Source organism: Nannobrachium achirus (genome assembly GCF_963921795.1).
Source record: "Nannobrachium achirus genome assembly, chromosome: 15".
In the NCBI taxonomy this organism is placed as follows: Eukaryota; Metazoa; Chordata; class Actinopteri; order Myctophiformes; family Myctophidae; genus Nannobrachium; species Nannobrachium achirus.
Window position 1 is genome coordinate 59,601,764 of NC_137822.1, and position 20,173 is coordinate 59,621,936.

General features: G+C 43.2%; 1 protein-coding gene across 1 annotated transcript in view; it reads right to left on the minus strand.

Moving 5' to 3' along the window:
* col5a1 (procollagen, type V, alpha 1) overlaps positions 1-20,173 on the minus strand; it is a 245,961-nt gene that overhangs the window by 176,979 nt on the left and 48,809 nt on the right. The window contains exon 2 of the mRNA XM_080743867.1: positions 14,940-15,107. Coding sequence (XP_080599993.1) covers positions 14,940-15,107 — 168 coding nt within the window. The remainder of the gene's footprint in view (positions 1-14,939; positions 15,108-20,173) is intronic.

Genomic DNA, 20,173 nt, shown 5'->3' on the forward strand with positions numbered 1-20,173 from the left:
TGTATTCGTGTGCGCGTAGGACTGGAATGGTTGTGTTTCCAGCAGCAGCACCTCTCCCACTGTCAGACTGGAAACGTACGGGAAAAAGTATCACACATGACTGCTTAGCTGGCCAACAAGGTGCAAAGCTAGCATTTCCCGTCTACTGAAATAACTGAATTAACTCTAAACCACTTCTTACTTTCACACGTTTATCGAATGGGGTCCCTCAAGGCTCTAAGCTGGTCTTTTTTCGCTCTACCTTGAAAACGGTATATTTACTGAAAATAGCAGACCGACAAGCTTACAACACCCCAAAAAATGACTGCATTTGTGGGGGTCTGAGCGTTTCGTGCACAAATTGCATTCGTGCACTTTATGAAGAAGCATGACATTTGGCACACAGAACATGCCATATGGAACATTTTTGGCTATAGGGACATCGCAGATTTGTCTTAGGAAACTTGTGGGAGCCACTCAAAGTTGGGCTCTCATAGACTTTACTATACAGTAAAATAATACAAAAAATAAATATGCTTTAAGTAGCATGTGAGGGGTCAAACTATTTTTTTTTTTTTTTTCGGGATTCTGAATCCAATGCAAGCATTTGTTTTGCACGAAAAACATTCCTTTCCGAAACACGGCCCCCATAAAACTGTGAAAAGTGACGACTCATCACTAAACCATAGTTTTTTGGGGGCGGTTTTTAGCCCAAGGAAGCATTCTTTGCAAAACAAATGCTTGCATTGGATTCAGAATCATGAAAAAAAAACTAGTTTTACCCCTCACATGCTACTTAAAGCAAATTTATTTTTTTGTATTATTCTACTGTATAGTAAAGTCTATGAGAGCCCAACTTTGATTGGCTCCCACAAGTTTCCCAAGACAAATCTGCGATGGCCCTATATAGCCAAAACAAATTCCAAATGTCATGCTTCTTTCATAAAGTGCACGATTCCATCAACATACTGCCCGAAATGCCCAGACTACACCCCGTGGAGACTTGAATCAGTGTTGTTTTTGACAGCAAATTTTGATTTAGTTTTAGTCATAGTCTTTTGAATAAAATGTAATTTAGTTTTAGTCATAATTTAGTCACCTGAAAAGTTTTAGTTTTTAGTCTAATTTTAGTCGACTAAATATCACAAGATTTTTGGTGACTAAATCTACAGTTGATTTAGTCAACTGAAATGTATTTTGGCAGGCCTTGATGGCATCGTAATGACTGATTTTACACTTGGTTGTGTGCTGAAAATAGCAGATCTACAAGCTCACAACGTGTCGCAGCGCGACGCGTTGTGAGCTTGTAGATCGGCTATTTTCAGCACGCAACACCTGAGAGCAACCAAATATAAAATGACTCTCTTCTCCACTAGTCCCTCCCTAACGTTTTAGTCTAGTTTTTATTTTGTTGACGAAATTGTCAATATATTCTTAGTTTTAGTCATCACAGCTTAGTTTTTATTTTGTTTTTGTTTAGTTTTCGTCAGTGAAAAAAACGCAGTCGACAAACATTTTTCGTCATAGTTTTAGTCGACAAAATCAACACTGACTTGAATTCATGGATATCTTTTTGTTTCTGCCGCATACTTAAAGGGGCACTCCACCACTTTTCAACCTATGTTCATATAATTGGTCCTCACTCAAAAATAGCTTTTTTTTTTTTTTTTTTTCTCAGAGGAGGTCTGTGGGCAGGTCAGAAACCCATCGTCTTGTGACATCATCGATTGCCAATCCAGCTTATAGAAACTGCAGGCTTTCTATTCCTGAAAAGTTGCAATGTTAAAGTGGAAGCCATTGTTCTCGCGATAATAAAAATCTAAATATTTTTTTCAAAAATATTGATTACATTTTTTTTTTGGGGAAACTGATGATGTCACAAGACGATGGATTCTGAACTTCCCACAGCTCTCCTAGGAGACTTGGACTGAGTAGAAAAGAATTGTGATATTTTATCATGAACATTAGTGAGGACCTATTATATGAAGACAGGTTGAAAAGTGGTGAACTACTCCTTTAAGCCAATAATGTTATGACGAGCAGTGGTGGTCACAAAGAGCCTGCTTTGTTCCCTATATGGAGACTCAAAGTATTGGCTTAGGAAAGCGACTAAAACAAATAAGATATCCGTGAATTCCAGTCTCCACGGGCTGGGTAATTGATATACATGTTTTGGGTGTACTAACTACCCCCCCAGAAGCAAAGATTTGAGCTAAAAATGTTCGCTTTAAAATAATATATATCGCCACTGTCGGGAAGAAACCTCGTATCTCCAAGTTCCACATTTGTACGTTTTAAAAGTAAAGTAAAACCCTGGTTCATAACACAATTGCACAAAACCAGTGAAAATAGCAGAAAATAGCAGATCTACAAGCACACAACGCCTCGCACCGCGAGCCGTTGTGTGCTTGTAGATCAGCCATTTTCACTAGTTTAGATAATTTTTAAAACGATAAGTACAAAATGAACGGTTTTGGACATACAAGGTTTCCACCCGACAACGACGATATATATAAAGATTTGGGGATTTGGATGGGGACCCAAATCAATTTGGGTCCCCATCCGGAATCGATGGGGATACATTTATTGTAATCAAATGGCATGATAAACCAAAAGAAAAAAAAAAAGTAATTTTGGGGGTGAACTACTCCTTTAAGGGTGCGTGTTGGTTCCATTTTGTACTGTGCAGTGCATGTGGGGAGTTGATTTCACGAGTGTGGGGGACTTTATTGTGTTTTCCGTTGGACCTGTCTGTGGGACATCCATTACAGCTAATAGCCCTGTATGTAGGCTTTACTTACTGGTTAGAGGGGGTAGACGCTAGGGAGCGAGCGGTCTGCCACCGGAGCTCCATTTTCGCTGCGCTAGGCATATTTCTCGCTCTAACTCCACCATGACATCTGCTCCCCACCACCACTGTTATACTCTCCCAGGTCTAACGCAACTGCAAAGTAACTGTACTCAAGTAGCCTACTGAACACACATTCCCTGCTAACCCAAAATATGGCTGTGCGCCAAAAACGCCAGGAAATAGTTATATTTTCATTTAATATGTACTTAAGATTTTGACTGGACTGATGATAAACCACCACCAAAACACCACTAGAGAGTGCTATCGTGACACTGTAACGGCCCCGGTTCTCTCTGTGACATAGAGTATATATGTCACGGTTTGTTAGAGAAACAGGACGGTCGAGAAACGGAGCACTCGTCGTGCAGCACGGGGCGGAACGGAGCCGCTCGATTGTCCACGACATTGCAAGCGGCGCGCAGGCCAGCGGACCTTGGTCCTGCTCTTCGCCCCCGAGCACCGCAGGTGCGAGTGGCCGCGAAGAGCGGGCCAGGGCCGCGCGGCCGGCGGAGCGCCGTGCGAGTTACGAAGCCGTGGTGAATGCAATCGTTATATTTATGCCCAGGCCGTAAGGCCTGGGCAAGCCCACGATAAACGCCCTGTCCAAGTGACTACAATGGAGCTAATGGCTAAGCTAGGCTAGGCTAGGCTAGTAAATAAAGTCGCAAATAGAGTCGCAAACGAGTGACGTCAGCGCCTTCACTAGTGAATGGCTGTCGTCGCCACCTGGTGGTGATTGGTGTGTGGTGAACGACAAAACAAGCGCTCTTACATAGAACGTCCTGAGTTACCCAAACATCCGGTAACATATATATAATAGAGAGCGGACAGCCCCGCCCCGCCCCCAGCCATTCACTTCAATGCAAGTGCTCAGTGGCGTTTTGAAGCATGCGGAAGTAGCTGAATCCAGGTGCATTCTGGGGGAAATTGGAACATAATTATGTTCCAAAATGTTTGATGTCGAGACGTAATGACGTCACGAACGACGTTGACGTCCATTGAACCCTATTGTAGACCCCAGCGGCGCACTCTTATGCTCGTGCATGTATGTTTCACCCCGCCTGAAATTCCAGCTTTGGCCAGTAGGGCGGCCGCTTCAATGTTTACAAGCCGTTCTGGGGAATTGCTCTGATGGTTGCACAACAGGCGTGGGCCTAAGGGATTTACAATGGGACAGACGGCAAGAATCAACGTGGGCGCGTGCGCACCTCCGTGCCGGATCGTGCACACTAACCTATCGACTGGGCAAAGGATCGTATGCACATGCCAGACGCCATCAAAATCCGAATCAAGATCCGACCTACTGAAGCGGCGCTATGGTTTTGAGGCGTTATTTGGAAACGCATATGAGTTCTGGGCAAACCCCGCCCATGGAAGCTTTTGACACAACGCAACGCCTCACGATGCGTTGTGTGCTTGTAGACCGGCTGTTTTCACTAGTTTAAATCATTTTTAAAATGATAAATGCAAAACAAACGGTTTTGGACATACAAGATTTTCACCCGACAACGACGATATCGGAACCGTCGCTGGAGTAGCGGGAACGCCACCGTTGCCCCCTGCAATGTTGTGGCCCTCGGCTTGGTACCCTAGAATAATTCTGCCCTTGGGGAAAACTAATTGGGGAACCCTGTGGTAAATCGTGATATGACTCCCCCAGCCTCCCGATCGTCAGGTCAGACTTTCAAAGCCCACCCCCCCATTTCAGATCAAGTGGTGGTGAGGGAGAGGGGAGGGGAGGACGGGGGGGCGACGACTGCATCATTCTTTCCTTGCTGCGTGTTGTGCTGACATTGGCATTAATCCACCTCAACGAGCCAAATGTGAGAGAGGGGTCAGCTAGAGAACTCCTGTGGAATTCCCCAATAATTCACCCAAAAGCTTCAGCTACAGAGTGTCTCTTTGAGAATGTACTGTACTGCACTGTACTGTACTGTATCCCATGTATTCATTCTTGTCTCGCTCAAAATGTCAGATAGCATGTACGTTTAGACAGATTAGAAAAGTCTCCTAGGAATTTTGAATTTCAAACGTTGTGAAGACATTTCTTGGTAAGGAATTTATTCCCAGATTTGACATTATTCTGATAATATTCTCTGACTACTAGTAAGACCCCTCAGGGCGACATGTGACCTCGCCGAGGTCGCATGTCGGCCAGTGATTTTTATCTGGCCAGTGATGTATATCGGACCAGTTACCCAATCTCAACAGTGCCCGTCGAGATTGGCAGAACATGCCCATATATGGGCATTAGCAAATATGGTCATTCCCAGATATGCCCTTAATATTGATGACATCGGGAGGGGGATCTCCATATATGGGCATAGAACGCACAAGGACGTAATTAATTTGCAAGTGTGATCTGGGAATGCCCATATATGGGCATGTCAGAACATGCCTACATATGGGCATTCCCAGATATGCCCTTAATATTGATGACACTGGGACAGGGATCTCCATATATGGGCATAAAACGTACAAGTTTGCTAGTGTGATCTGGGAATGCCCATATATGGGCATTTTCTGACATCACATTGTCAACTATATATGGGCATAAAATATATGGGCATAAAAGGGACATGAAGCCAGAGTGTGATGTCAGAGCAGCAAACCCATTCACAGTGACATCAGAGCATGATGTCAGAGTGATGTCACAGTGACAAGGGAACCAATAGGCGGTAAAAATGTGTACTGACTGACTGAATGACTGACACAGACAGACAGACAGACAGACAGACAGACAGACCGAGACAAGCGGCGCCATTTCTCATGGTATACTGCAACCTTCGGTCGCAATTATGTGTGGGGAAACATTAAAGACCAATCAAATGATAAGCTACAAATATTTAAAAGACCTTGTCATAAAATAAGAGTGAAAACACAGGGAAAAGAATATAAGAGCAATCAAACAAAGCGCTGCAAACAGGGGGGAAAAAACGTATCTGTGGAACATGAGAGACATCCCAGGGAAACATATCGCCACTGTCGGGCAGAAACCTCGTATCTCCAATTTCAAATGTGTACGTTCTTTCGCAAAGTAAAGCCCTGCTTCATCACTCAAGGCCGTCGCACAAAACTAGTGAAAACAGCCGATCTACAAGCACACAACGCCTCGCACTGCGAGGCGTTGTGTGCTTGTAGATCGGCTGGTTTCACTAGTTTAAATCGTTCTTAAAATGAAAAATGCTAAACTAACGGTTTTGGACATTCAGAGGGCTGTATTTTGATTGTCTTAAGTACCCGCTCTTATGCCTTAACTTAAAGGTTTAAGTTTTTAAGGTTTAAGGTTTTTTACTTGACAAGGTTTTCACCCGACAACGACGATACGAACGTTCACAGAAGCCTCCCCCACATCCCTTTGTTTTTTTTTTCACAGAAGGAAGGTAATCACGGATGGACCACAAGAAGCCTTCTGCTCCTTCCCCCGCTGCGTCCCTGTGTGTCTGAGGGCTCCATGTGAATCATCCCCTACAAATGTTTTCCTAGTGATTGCATGTCTGCGCTCACTCTCTCCCAGCACATCATTATGAGCTGTCTTGAGGCAAAACGGGGGTCACGGGCCAGCGCGTTCCCTTTCCCTTCCCTCTCCGATCAAAAGCGCTCGTAACCGCGTCAAAGTGTATATACCGGTATGTGTTTCTGATCCGGTCGGGAATGGAAATGACTTTTGTCGTTTTTTGACGTTGTTTTGTAGTCAACGGGCAGCCGCGCGCCTCCAAAATGATTCCCCTGGTTTAAGATTGGTTTAAATTGCTATCGTCGTTTCGTTTCTTTTGGTATAATAATAATCATTTCGCTGTTGTCGGGTGGAAACCGTGTAATGTCCAAAACCGTTCGTTTTGTATTTGTCGCTTTAAAAATGATTTTAAAATAGTGAAAATAGCAGATCTACAAGCACACAACGACAACCTATTTTTCAAAGTTTTGCGTGGAGATATGAGGTTTCTAACCGACAGTGACGATTTTTATTCTAACTCGTAGTAGCCGGGGAGCCACTGGGCCAAAATGAGAGAGGACCTGTGATGTCATGACATACTCCAAATTTTTGTTTGTCCTATTAATTTGATCAATAAGGTACACATAATGAGAGGCCTGCTCTGCCGGAAATCCTGCGAAAAAAAGTTTCCCATTGACTTCACTATACTGGAAAAAAACACACCAAAAAAAGTAGCATGTGAGGGGTCAAACTAAGGGTTCTTCATGATTCTGAATCCATTGCAAGCATTTGTTTTGCATGAAAAACATTCCTTGGGCTAGATTTCAGCCTCTCAAACCTGTGAAAAGTTATGAGTCATCACTTTTCACCATTATTTTGGTCCGTTTTCTAGCCCAAGGAATGTTTTTCATGCAAAACAAATGCTTGCAATGGATTCAGAATCATCAAGAATCCCTAGTTTGACCCCTCACATGCTACTTAAAGCATATTTTTTTGGTGTGTTTCTTTCCTTTATATTGAAGTCGATGGAGTGAATATACAAATGGCCATAACTTTTTTTCGCAGGATTTCCGGCAGAGCAGGCCTCTCATTCTGTGGACCTTGATGACCAAATTAATAGAAAAAACAAAAATTAAAAGTATGTCATGACATCACAGGTAACATCCTATTCTTTGAGCTTTTGGGCCTGTGGCTCCCCGGCTATAGTGCGACTAGGGGGAATACACATGTTGATTTGCATTATGTGGGGAACACCAACCACCGGTCCCGGTATTTATTTAATTTTATTTTCTACACCGGATCACACAACCCGGTTTAGAGCGAATGCCAAGCTTTTCGTCGGCGGTGCAAAGTCTGGTGATGCGAGGTTCGGGCGAAAGCATGAGTCCGGCTTATTACGGGGGCAGGAAGTTACAGTGTCTTCGGGCTTAGGGCCAAAGTCGTAACTCCGCGGCGAAATGTCCTCATGGGCTGAGACCAGAAACGGACCAATGGGATTCTTAATGAGCTCAGCAGCCTTGTGGAACATATTAGCTTCTTCTTAATGCCGAGGTGAACGGAGCCGCCCGGTTCGAGAACGTGTACGCCACTTCCTGGTTTTCTACGGGCCAGTCTGAAGCCCACAGATACTTATTTTCCACTTATCGTCTAATCGTCTATCGTCTAATCAGGCTTGCTTGATTCAATATATATTTGATATTCATTCAGACACTCACCATCCAGGGCCCCTTCATATTATATACAAACCCATTGTAACTTCAAACTCCATTTTAACCATGATAGATTCATAAAAAAAAGTATGAGTCTGGTGACTCATACTACCCTCCTAAGAGCTGGCCGTGTTTTTTCCATAACCATTTTATTTTATTTTACATTTTTTCCATTTTCCCCCAAAAATTATTACAAATAAATGAAAAAAGTTATCGAAAAAACACGGCCAGCTCACGTATTAGCAGGATAGTTTGAGTCACCAGAAAAAAGATGTGTGTTTTTGATTAATCTGTCATAGTTAATATGGAGTTTGAAGTTACAATGGGTTTGTATAGGAAGATCTAAGAAAATCTAAAGTCTGATGATAAGAATATCAAATATCTAGATGTTGAATCAAGCACATTAAAAACTGTTCAGGGTGCCGGCTTATAGTGTCTTAAAAATACATAATTTAGCCACTTGTACGCCCCCAACCACACTCATCTTTTCTTTTCTCTAATGACTGTCTAAAATATGAACGCTTGTTGTAAAAAAAATAAGTTGTCTGCGTCCGCATGGACAACGTGGAGCCTCTCACGAAGTCGTCCATTCCGTTTTGTATTCGGCAGACTGTTATTTTGGACGCTGCGGAGTGGCACTGTGCTCTGCATGCATGTAATTATAGTATCCGTGTATCCAAACAGAGCCGCGTGTCGCTTCTCCTCTTACAGTAGTTCAAAGCCAACCCGACCATACGAGCGTTTTTTTCCGAGTGCATGAGAGGACATGCAAGGCTACACAGCGCAGCCTCGCGGGGTTCTATTTGGCCTTAAGCCCCTTGAAGGAGACGCACATCAAAGGTCTTCCAAAGACTCAACCCTGCGCGAGCCTCCGCTGAGAAGAAATATTGTGACATGCGGCCTACAGTATATACGCAATCTACCGACATGGCTGACTTGACTGTCAAATCCAAAGTTACGTGTCTTTTTTTTTTTTTTTTTTCATGATTTTGTAACCCATTGTCACCCAGTGCCAATTACCTAACCTGTAATCCTGGTTTCTGCTCTCCCTCTGCCGCGCCTGGGGAGACAACGGACTGACCTCATGCTTCCTTCAGTGCATGAGTAGTCCAAGTTGCTTCTTTTCAACTGACAGGGGGGATTTACCCGGTTTGGACATAGCGCGTGGAAGGAACAAGTTATTCCAACCAGTTCCTTTCCCCTCCATCAGGCGCCCCGGCTGGCCAGGGGGAGGCATTATTGAGACCAGGATTACTGCATGTTTTTGTGAGGGTATCTTACCCTAGGAGACACGGGGAGAACATGCAAACTCCACACAGAAAGTCCCTTTCGCCAACCCTACCTAAGGTGTCACACTTTTCTAGCAACTTTCACAACTTACGTTATCGAACGTGAGCTAATTTCACTTAATCTGAGCTTGTCGAGTTATTGGAGCTGTGTGGAGCTCCCTATACATGGCCGTGTGTGTATCCGTTTATGTGGGTCCGTATGTAGCCCCGTCTATGTGGGTCCGTATGTAGCCTCAAGAATGTGGTAGTACCTTTTATGACCACACATGTTAAGGGAGGGGCGCTGTTTTCAACTGCAATACACACACACACACACACACACACACACACACACACACACACACACACACACACACACACACACACACACACACACACACACACACAGCTCCACTTCGAACAGAGGTTCGATTTTTGCATATAACAGTGAAGAAATGAAGAAAAGGTATAATATCGTTGTGTGGAATGATAATACCGTCCGGCCCACACGCTATCTCAGTTAGAAGAGGAAACATAACAAGGTAAAACGTTGCTTGGCAGCAGAATTCAAGGACAAGATGCAAGTTTTCAAATAAATGTAGTGGAGTAAAAGTACAATATTTGGATCCGAGATGTAGTGGAATAGAAGTAAAAGTATTGGAAATTGGAATTACTCAAGTAAAGTACAAATACCTAAAAACTGTACTTAAGTACAGTACGTAAGTAATACTTAGTTACTTTACACCACTGCTCAAACCAAGGAGAGGAGAGGAGAGGAGAGGAGAGGAGAGGAGAGGAGAGGAGAGGAGAGGAGAGGAGAGGAGAGGAGAATGGCGCTGTGAAGCAGTGAACAGTAGACTCAACCACAGCCACGTCAGCACAAACAGAACGAGGGGAAAAATGGAACCCCGCGCCTCCCTCCCTCCCTCCCTCCCTCCCCCTCCCTTCATCCCCACTGCACTGTTCCTTCCCCTGCCTCCTTGGGCCCATCCCCTCCTCACCAATGTTGTTTTTGACAGCAATTCTTATTTAGTTTTAGTCATCGTCTTTTGAATAAAATGTCATTTAGTTTTAGTCATAATTTTAGTCACCTGAAAAAGTTTTAGTTTTAGTCTAATTTTAGTCGACTAAATATCATTAGGTTTTCAGGCAACTAAATCTACAGTTTAATTTAGTCGACTAAAATGTATTTTGGCAGGCCTTGATTGCATCGTAATGACAGATTTTGCACTTGGTTGTGTGCTGAAAATAGCAGATCTACGGCGCGTTGTGAGCTTGTAGATCGGCTATTTTCAGCACGCAACACCTGAGAGCAACCAAACATAAAATGACTCTCTTCTCCACTAGTCCCTCCCTAACGTTTTAGTCTAGTTTTTATTTTGTTGACGAAATTGTCAATATATTTAGTCTTAGTTTTAGTCATCACAGCTTAGTTTTTATTTCGTTTTTATTTTCGTTTTCGTCAGTGAAACAGACGCAGTCATCGTTTTAGTCGACAAAATCAACACTGCTCCTCACTCCTTCTGAGGAGGTCTTTCACTGGACACTACTCAGAGAATATTATCAGAATAATGTCAAATCTGGGAATTCTAGTTCTTCTTACCAAGGAATGTCTTCACCAATGTGTTTGTAAAGGTGTCTAGTAACACATCTAACAAAGTTTGACATTCAAAATCCCTAGTAGTAAGGGAAAGTTAGCCGAGTGCTGGACCAATCTGGGAACTAAATCATTACCAATAGCTTTCTTCACAAATATGTTCATAAAGGTGTCTACTATCACCTCTGAACTTTTTCAATCACAACTCCCTTGTGGTAACTTTGTGGGAGCCAATCAAAGTTGGGGGTATCCCGAGGGCCTGGGATTAAAGGGGGGAAAATAAAGAAATGGACAATATGAGCGTATGACTATGAGGTGTGTAATTAGGGTATTTTGGGGCTGCTGAATCCATTCCAACCATTAGTTATCAGAAGAATTACTCCTTGACCATAAAATAGGCCACAACTACTTTTGTGTGTTGTGATATTGGCAATAAAAAACATGGTTGGAGTAGTCATTTTTACTGATGTGATAACTAATGGTTGGAGTGGATTCAGCAGCCCCAAAATACCCTAATTACACACCTCATACGCTCATATTGACATTTTTTATTTTATTTTTTCCCCTTTAATACCAGGCCCTCGGGATACCCCCAACTTTGATTGGCTCCCACAAAGTTTCCCAAGGGAGTTTGATTGAAAAAGTTTAGAGGTGATAGTAGACACCTTTATGAACACATTTGTGAAGAAAGCTATTGGTAATGATTTAGTTCACTGATTGGTCCAGCACTCGGCTAACTTACCCTTACTATAAACCTCGCCAACCTGAAAAGGCTGCTGGCTGTATTATTATAATTATGCAGCAAACACATTAGTGGAATTTAGAGGCTTGAAACTCTAGTGTATGACCACAGTTTGTTACCCAGTTAAGGTTCAAAACTACAGCAGGGTAAAACCATGGCAGGCTGCACAAGACTGAACTTATAGTACACTGTGGCATAAGCAACACAGCTGCTGCTAATACAATTAATAACCGGTGTTAGGTTTAGGCGTGTCGCTGTGCACCGACAGCACTGTGTTGACTACTGTCTACGCTTGCACACTGGCACACCCACCACTCTGGACACACCCATTATTAATTTGATTAGCTGCAGCTGCGCTACTTAGCCCGGTCACGTCTTTTAGGCGGCATCCGGACGAAAACGAATTTGGGCGATTCCGCACTAGTTCTTTATCGTATAGACCTTTCTGCCACACGGAGACAGCGAAACTCCACAAACCCCCCCACCCCACAAACCCAATTGTAATGAAAAATATTTAAGGAATAAATTAATAATAAAATCATACTTTTTATGCTAGAGAGCATCTTCAGGACTGAGTTACTAGGGCCAAGGTGGAGGGGCCTTAATAATTTTATACTTTAGCTATTGAAAATATAGCAGATCTACAAGAGTGCCTTGTAGATCTGCTATTTTTGAAAAGTTGTGAAAATAGGTGCAAATCTTTGAATATATGTTATATTTTATATGTTATATTTTATATATGTTTTATTTTTCTGGGGGGTCGCTGGAACTAAATATTTTGAGATGGGGGTCCGTGGCCAAATACATATAATTTTGGGGGTCCTTCACATGAAAAGGTTTGAGCACCACTGACAATAGAAACATAGGTTTTTCAAAAAAACCTTAGGAAGATTTGAAATATTCAAAGATTTTTCAATAGTTAAAGCACAAAATAATGTGTTCCCAGTCTAAATGGGTTAAACCCCCTCCCCCTAAGAAGAACATTCATGGGGGGGGCCCCGCCGTGAATTTGGTGCGACAGCCCTGGGAACATGAGTAATGTGTGTGTGTGCGCACCGGTGCGTGTGTGTGCTTGTGTGTGAGAGTGCGTGCGTGCGCGCGCGTCTGTGTGTGTGCGTGCGTGTGTGTGCGTGCGTGTGCGCAAGGGAGGGCTGATATAGGTGCAAAAACCAGATGTGGCCCACCCAACTTCCATGACTATAATGTATTAGCCCTGGTGACATCAAACGTGTGATATCATCATGACCAATAAAAACCGCTACCTGCAGCTGTACGAAGAGGGGCGCCAGGGGCGTCGCACCAAAATCTGGGCCCTGGGTGCAAGGATTCACTGCGGGGCCCCCCATGAATGTTCTTCATAGGGGAGGAGGGGGTTTAACCCATTTAGACTGGGAACGCATGATTACGCATTATTTTGTGCTTTAGCTATTGAAAAATAGCAGATATACAAGCTCACAGCGCGGCACCGAGTGCCGCGCTTGCAAGCTTGTAGATCTGCTATTTTTGAAAAATCGTGAACATTTGTGCAAGTCTTTGAACCTGTGTTTCTATGTAAGTGGTGCTCAAACCTTTTCATGTGAAGGACCCCCAAAATATTTAGTACCAGGGACCCCCCAGAAGCAAAATTCGAGTTGCAAATGTTCGCTTAAAAAAATACATATATTCAAAGATTTGCACACATTTTCACGACTTTAAAAAAATGTGCAGATCTACAAGCTCACAGCGCGGCACTCGGTGCCGCACTGTGAGCTTGTACATCTTTGTGTATTTATTTTACAATAGCTAGAGTATAGAATAACTTACCAGGGCCCCTCCACCTTGGGCCCTAGTAACTCAGTCCCACTCACCCCCCCCCCCCTGTGCGCCCTGGGGGCGCACAGGGAAAAGGAAAGGGAACAGAAACGACTTTCTCAGCCGTGTTAAACATTACCCCCCGCCCCCTTTTATTTTATTATGGCCTTGGGGTGGAAGGTCACCAGGTTCCCCGGAGGTCAAGGCCCTTACATAGCAGAGGCGGTTAGTAACATGGAGGTTATAGCGCGTCATAAGACACGCCACTAAAAGGTCTTTAAGTCTGTCGTTAAAAAAAAAGAAAAAGGGAGGGGGGGGGGGGGGGGGGGGGGGGGGGGGTGGTGTGTGTTGTGTGTGTGGGGGGGGGGAGGGGGGGGAGGGGTCTGAGCAGGGGGGGGGGGCGAAAAGGAAACAAATGGAGAAGAAGTGGACAAACGGAACCAAGAGTGGTGTAAAGTAACTAAGTAGATTTACCAATGTTGAGGTGTTTTGTACTTTACTTGAGTGTTTCCAGTTTTCTGTACTTCTACTTCTACTCCACTACATCTCAAATCCAAATGTTGTACTTTTTACTCCACTACAATTATTTGAAAGCTTTAGTTGCTAGTTACTTTGCAGATATAAATTATAAGATTATAAAACATACATTAACCACTTTAGCCCTATTTTTTTACCGTGGCTATTTGAAAATAGCCGATCTACAAGCTTGTAGATCGTCTATTTTCACTATTTTAAATCATTTTACATCGACGATTATGAGAAAACAACACAGAAAACAACAAGGAAACAACACAGAAAACAACGAAATGGACAGAGAAAGACACTGGAGAGGAAGATGGCGACGACGTGAAACAAACAGCCAGCAGGTGGATTAATCGGACTGGAACGCAATAGTAAAGAGAAAAGGGATCTTAAAGGGGCCACACCATAAAATTATTATTTTTTTTCATGTATTTTATTATTCCCAGTGTATTTTTCCACCAAAAAAAAAATACAATTCATTAACTCTAAGCCTTGGTTTTCATTTCTGTGATTCTGAGTGGGTGGGTCTGAATGGTTCTCTCCTGAAAAGGGGACTGGTGTGAAGTCACACCAGGGCTCATTTGCATAGTACCGCCCCTCCACTTCAGTTTCCTGGCAACTTAAGAGAAGGGGGCGGTACTTTTGGGGTGGATTCTATTGAGACTATATATATGAGCTGGAACCATGAGGTAAAGTGGTGCTAAAATTGGAACGATACAGAGAAGATTACGATTGACTCTACATGGTTCCCATCGTGGTTCTCTAATATTCTCTGTATCGTTCCAATTCTAGCCCAAAGACAGCGCTCTGTTGCCAACAAAGGGCATTTTGGGATTGCATCTGAAACGGCTCGGAAATTGGAGACAGACAGAACATGAAATTTAAATTTCCGAGTGGTTGTTTAGGCTAAACCCTGTATAAAACCGTATTACGGACCAATTTGTATACAAAATATATATTTTGAAAAGCATGGTGTGGCCCCTTTAAAAAGGGAGCTGAAGAGCACATTCAAAGAAGGGCGAAGTCTTGTGCAGGTGTACATACTTGGATACAGCTGTTTGGTGGGGGCGCTGAGCTGGGCGTCTTTGGAGACCCGGTAGGCCACGTCGGGTCCATTCGTTGACCTCCTATGTGAGCAGAAACCCGTCGTTCTCGATACGCCCTCCGGTAAACTGTGAAAATCTAGAATCTTCAAGAGGTCCGCTGGATCCACTGTGAGGGGGAAGGAGAGAGCAAGCAGAGAAGCAGCGTTAGTTTGTGGAACAGTTCACGTGCAATGTATATAGTTATTGTTATCAGACTTAAGTCAATTATAAAAAGAATCTATTAGAATTGATTTGGATATCGTCATAGTCGTGTGGAAACCTTGTATGTCCAAAACTGTTCTACAAGCACAAGATCTACAAGATCTACATGCACAGTGCATGTAGATCTGCTATTCTCACTGCTTTTGTGTGACACTTTTGTATGATGAAGCAGGGCTTTAATTTAACAAAAGAAAGTCGACTTCATTACACAAGTAAACACCCATCAGGGAAAGTCGAAAAAGTCAAAAGATTAATATTATTTAATGATGCTGGTTGCAGTGGAATCTATGATTTAATTAACATCAAAACAAAAGCGTTATTAAGGGAGAAAGGATGCTTTAGGCTACTCTATGAAGTCCAGAAAAAAGAAATATTTTCAGGTTTTGTCCACACCGTTCACTTAGACCCAGTCAATGTGATGATGTCATCAAACGATCAAGTCGACTTCAACTCAACTTTTTACTGAGTCGAGTCACAAGTCATTAATGCCCTAGCAGTGTTTCTCAACCTTTTTTCTGCATGGGCACACTTTTCATGTCCCAAGAATCCATGGGCACACCAACATAATACGGGGGTGTAAATATTGTCACTGTCGGGAAGAAACCTTGTATTTACAAGTTTCAAATGTGTACGTTTCATCGCAAAGTAAAGCCCTGCTTCATCATACAAGGTTATCGCGCGACAGTTGTGAAAACAGCAGATCTACAAGCACACAACGCCTCGCACCGCGAGGCGTTGTGTGCTTGTAGGTCGGCTGTTTTCACTAGTTTAACTCATCTTTAAAATGATAAATACAATACTGGCTTTCAAGCAGTTTCAAGGGGCACACTTGACCCTTCTCAGGGGCACACCAAAGGTCCCCAGGCACAGTGGTTGAGAAACACTGCCTTAGTGGAGAGTGGATTTGCGCTCTCTGGTATCATGTCAAACAGCATCACCACAGCAGCACAATAGTCGCTGCCACCACACGCAGCCTACTATTATACTGCCCTACAAAGGCAGAGTGCAGTAACTACGAACAGAAATTTCACCGAAAAAAATGTGTTTAAAAGTGTTACAACTGATCAGCCAAATGAGATATAGGCATATGATCGATATTACACTGATTGTATATCTGTTCTTGAGGTAATTGTTCATCCCCCAAAAAAGAAGGCTAATTTGACCTTTGGGGGACACAAATAAGTTGCTCTGTCCAAAAACGTAGTTACTGCACTCTGCCTTTGTAGGACTATAATAGCCTGCCACCACACGCAGTGCAACTTTTACAGCACCCCCATAACAGGCTCCACATAATACAGCCATAGACAAGGCCTTCTTTGACAGCAGCACCCAGTGTGTCCGCTTATTGAAGTACCCCCCGCCCGCTCAACCAATGGCATACATTTCCCTCTTTCTGTCTCTCTCTCTCTCTCTCTCTCTCTCTCTCTCTCTCTCTCTCTCTCTCTCTCTCTCTCTCTCTCTCTCTCATTCTTTGTCACTTTCACACACAAATAGGGATGGGACGATAAGCGATATTATCGTTTATCGTGATAAAAAACACTCACGATAATCGTAACACAGGGATTTAATTTATCGTGAAATCGTCCTCCGTCATGCACTGGGCTCAATTCACCTTTTATTTGCTAAGCTGAATATCCCGTACCATTTAAACCCTCTATAATTGGCAAAAGGTACTTATACTATACGTCTTTTTTCACTCTCTTATCAAATGACTTTGCCGAAAAAATTGGATAATGGTAGAGATGCACCGATCAGGTTTTTTGGGGCCGATACCGATCACCGATCAGCTGGAATCAATATCTGCCGATACCGATATTACCGATCGATCACAGCGTGGAATCAATATCTGCCAATACCGATATTACCGATCGATCACAGCATGAAATCCATAAATTGTGTCACTGCAGCATTTATATATTTAATGATTCCTCTTACACATTGACATTGTATATATTAATTCAATTCAACTTTAGATTCTAAGGTCACGATTCGATTCAATTCTCGATATATTTTATCGTATCGTAAATCATTTTAGTTCTAGGAAAATTCCTCCTAAAGAAAAAAACTAAAACATTTTCCTATAAAGACAGTGGCAATATTGTCTGCCCTTCATTATTTTCAAGGTTACTTGGTTATAATGGTTAATAACATGTTTCTTTAAAAGCACAATCAATAATAGGCCAAATAGGCCCTTAAGATTGTTTTTCTGTACACTGTATTACACATTTGGGATCCTTGCTCTTGGCATGAAAATGTTTGAGAACCACTGTTCTTAAACAATATCAGACAACAACATTTCTGTTTGACTGACATTACCCAGTTTTTTTTATTTTTATAGGCCTGTTTGCTCACAAAAACAGGATCTGGCAACACCTTTTTTGCACCTGTTTGCTTGTTTCTGTGTCAGAAACTGAATGGCAACACTTCAGCTGCTAGCTGTTAGCTCTCATGTCGCGCACAGAGAGAGAATGAGAGACGTTAACTGGAGACACACACACACACACACACACCACACACACACACACACACACACACACACACACACACACACACACACCCCTATGTCAAATGGGTCATTCTCAACGAGCCTCGTTAGTTAACCTAACAACACAGCTGGCCGGCAATAGTGTTGAAAACGCATTCATCGTGTTCACTAACTTCTCTGGATTCTAATCCAAGCAATTTGGAGCATAAAAAATCGTGGATTTTACTTTGAGATGACAACAGCTAAAGGTAGAAGTAAGCTACTTATATTCTGATCTATGATGAATTATTCCAGTGTCAGTGGTTTATCCAAGACGTTTAAAACAAACGACTTCACTCTGAGACGGCAGCAGCTCTGCTCTCTCTCTCTACTCCTCCCTGTGCATGTGTGTGTGTGTAGAAGGGGAGGGGGGAGAAAAGTGGCTCACAGAAGTGAACTGCCACACACACACACACACACACACACACAGAGAGCGAGAGAGAGAGAGAGAGAGGAGAATAACAGCTCTCCTCTGTCAGAAGCACGCATGCACAACGCGCACGTCTATTTCGCTAAAAAAATCGATCGGCTCGCTTTGATCCATTATGGAAACACCGATCGATACCGATATGGCCATTATCGGCCGATCTGATATCGGCGCCGATCAATCGGTGCATCTCTAGATAATGGATTTTGATTATCGCGATAATATTGTAAATCGCGATTTCTTTTGTCAACATTAATCATGATGTGGCATTTTCATATCATCCCATCCCTAACCCCACCCTCTCTCTCTCTCTCTCTCTCTCTCTCTCTCTCTCTCTCTCTCTCTCTCTCATTCTTTGTCACTTTCACACACAAACACAGAACACACACACACACACTCCTGTCCTTCCAGAATCCATTCTCACTACCGTTATTTCTTTCGCTGACTCAGGGTTTTGTTTTTTTCTCTCTCTCCCCGGGCGGTAGCTCTGAGAAAAACAGCAAAAACAAAGCAACGCTGTCCACATACAGAGTAAGAGGCGACTGCCACCAAACAGGAATGCGTCCATTTATAGATACAACCACGATAATGGGTCATTACGGCCGCGAGCAGCGTCCATCCATCCCAGTCCCTCCCACCGCAGAGCAGAGCAGAGCTACACTATGGTCGCTGGCGGGTGGAAGCTTGCATCTCCACGTTTCATGACTTAAAAAAAATAGCAGATCTACAAGCTCGCAGCGTGGCACCGAGTGCCACGCAGCGAACTTGTAGATTTGCTATTTTTGCATTTTCTGCTGTAGTAGCAACGAATGCACCAAAAACATTCCTTGGGCTAGAAATGGACCCCCACACCACTGTGAAAAGTGATGACTCATCACTAAACCATCATTTTATGGGATGTTTTTAGCCCAATGATTGTTTTGTTTTTTGTGCAAAACAAATGCTTGCAATGGATTCAGAATAATTAAAAACACCTAGTTAGACCCCTCACATCCCACTTAAAGCATATTTTTTGGGAGTGATTTTTTCCCCTAAAGTATAGTGTATAGTGAGTGAATGAGACACAGAATTACCCTAGCTGTCAAAGATTTTCCTAGGGAAACTGAATTTCAGTCTTTGTGAGATGTGTTACTAGACACCTTTACAAACACATTGGTGAAGACATGTTTTGGTAAGGAATTTATTCCAGGACTTTTTAAGATATCCCCCGACTATGAGATACTTCAATGGTTTCCTATGGAAATAAGCTTAGTCTTTTCATGGATCTCCTTTTAGTAGACCTTGTACCAGTGAACTGTACCGTCATGAAACTGTACCTTTTCCTATGCAAACTTTTAATAAAGTCTTCAATCAACCAATCAAACAAAAATAAATATATTAAAGACACTCGGCTATTTTCACTTATTTATCAAAAATATATATACTGTATATAGACTATTAAAAAGGCACTCTGCTATTTTCACTATTTTACCAGAAATATCTACAATAAAAAGGAACGGTTTCGGGGGACATACATGGTTTCCACCCGACGGCCACCATATACTCTGGGGTTGGCCACAAGCGTGCAATTAGCACGCTCCGCTGGCCAGGCCGGCAGCCTTTAAGCTAGCAGCCACAGGCCACAGCGCACACTGGGTCAGCAGTGGACGGTGTGACACCGGAGCTTTGACCCCACAGTGACCACACACTCCGCTCTGCAGCGGCCAAAACCCACACAGAACAAACATGTGAACACGGAGCCACATGGCTTCACAACACGCCTCCGTTCGCAATAGCACACGCACGCGCGCGCACGCTGCTGTATGTATGTGCTGTGTATGTATGTATGCCAGCGCTTCTCTCTGCCTTGACAAAGTTGCCCTGTCAGCAGCAGGGACGTGCAGAGAATGTTAGAGAGGCAGGGGCTGACATTTCTAAAAGGGGCCTTTTAGGTGAAAATATCGAAAATAGCAGACCTCCAAGCTCACAACGCGTCGCGCTGCGACGCGTTGTGAGCTTGAAGGTCGGCTATTTTGGAGGT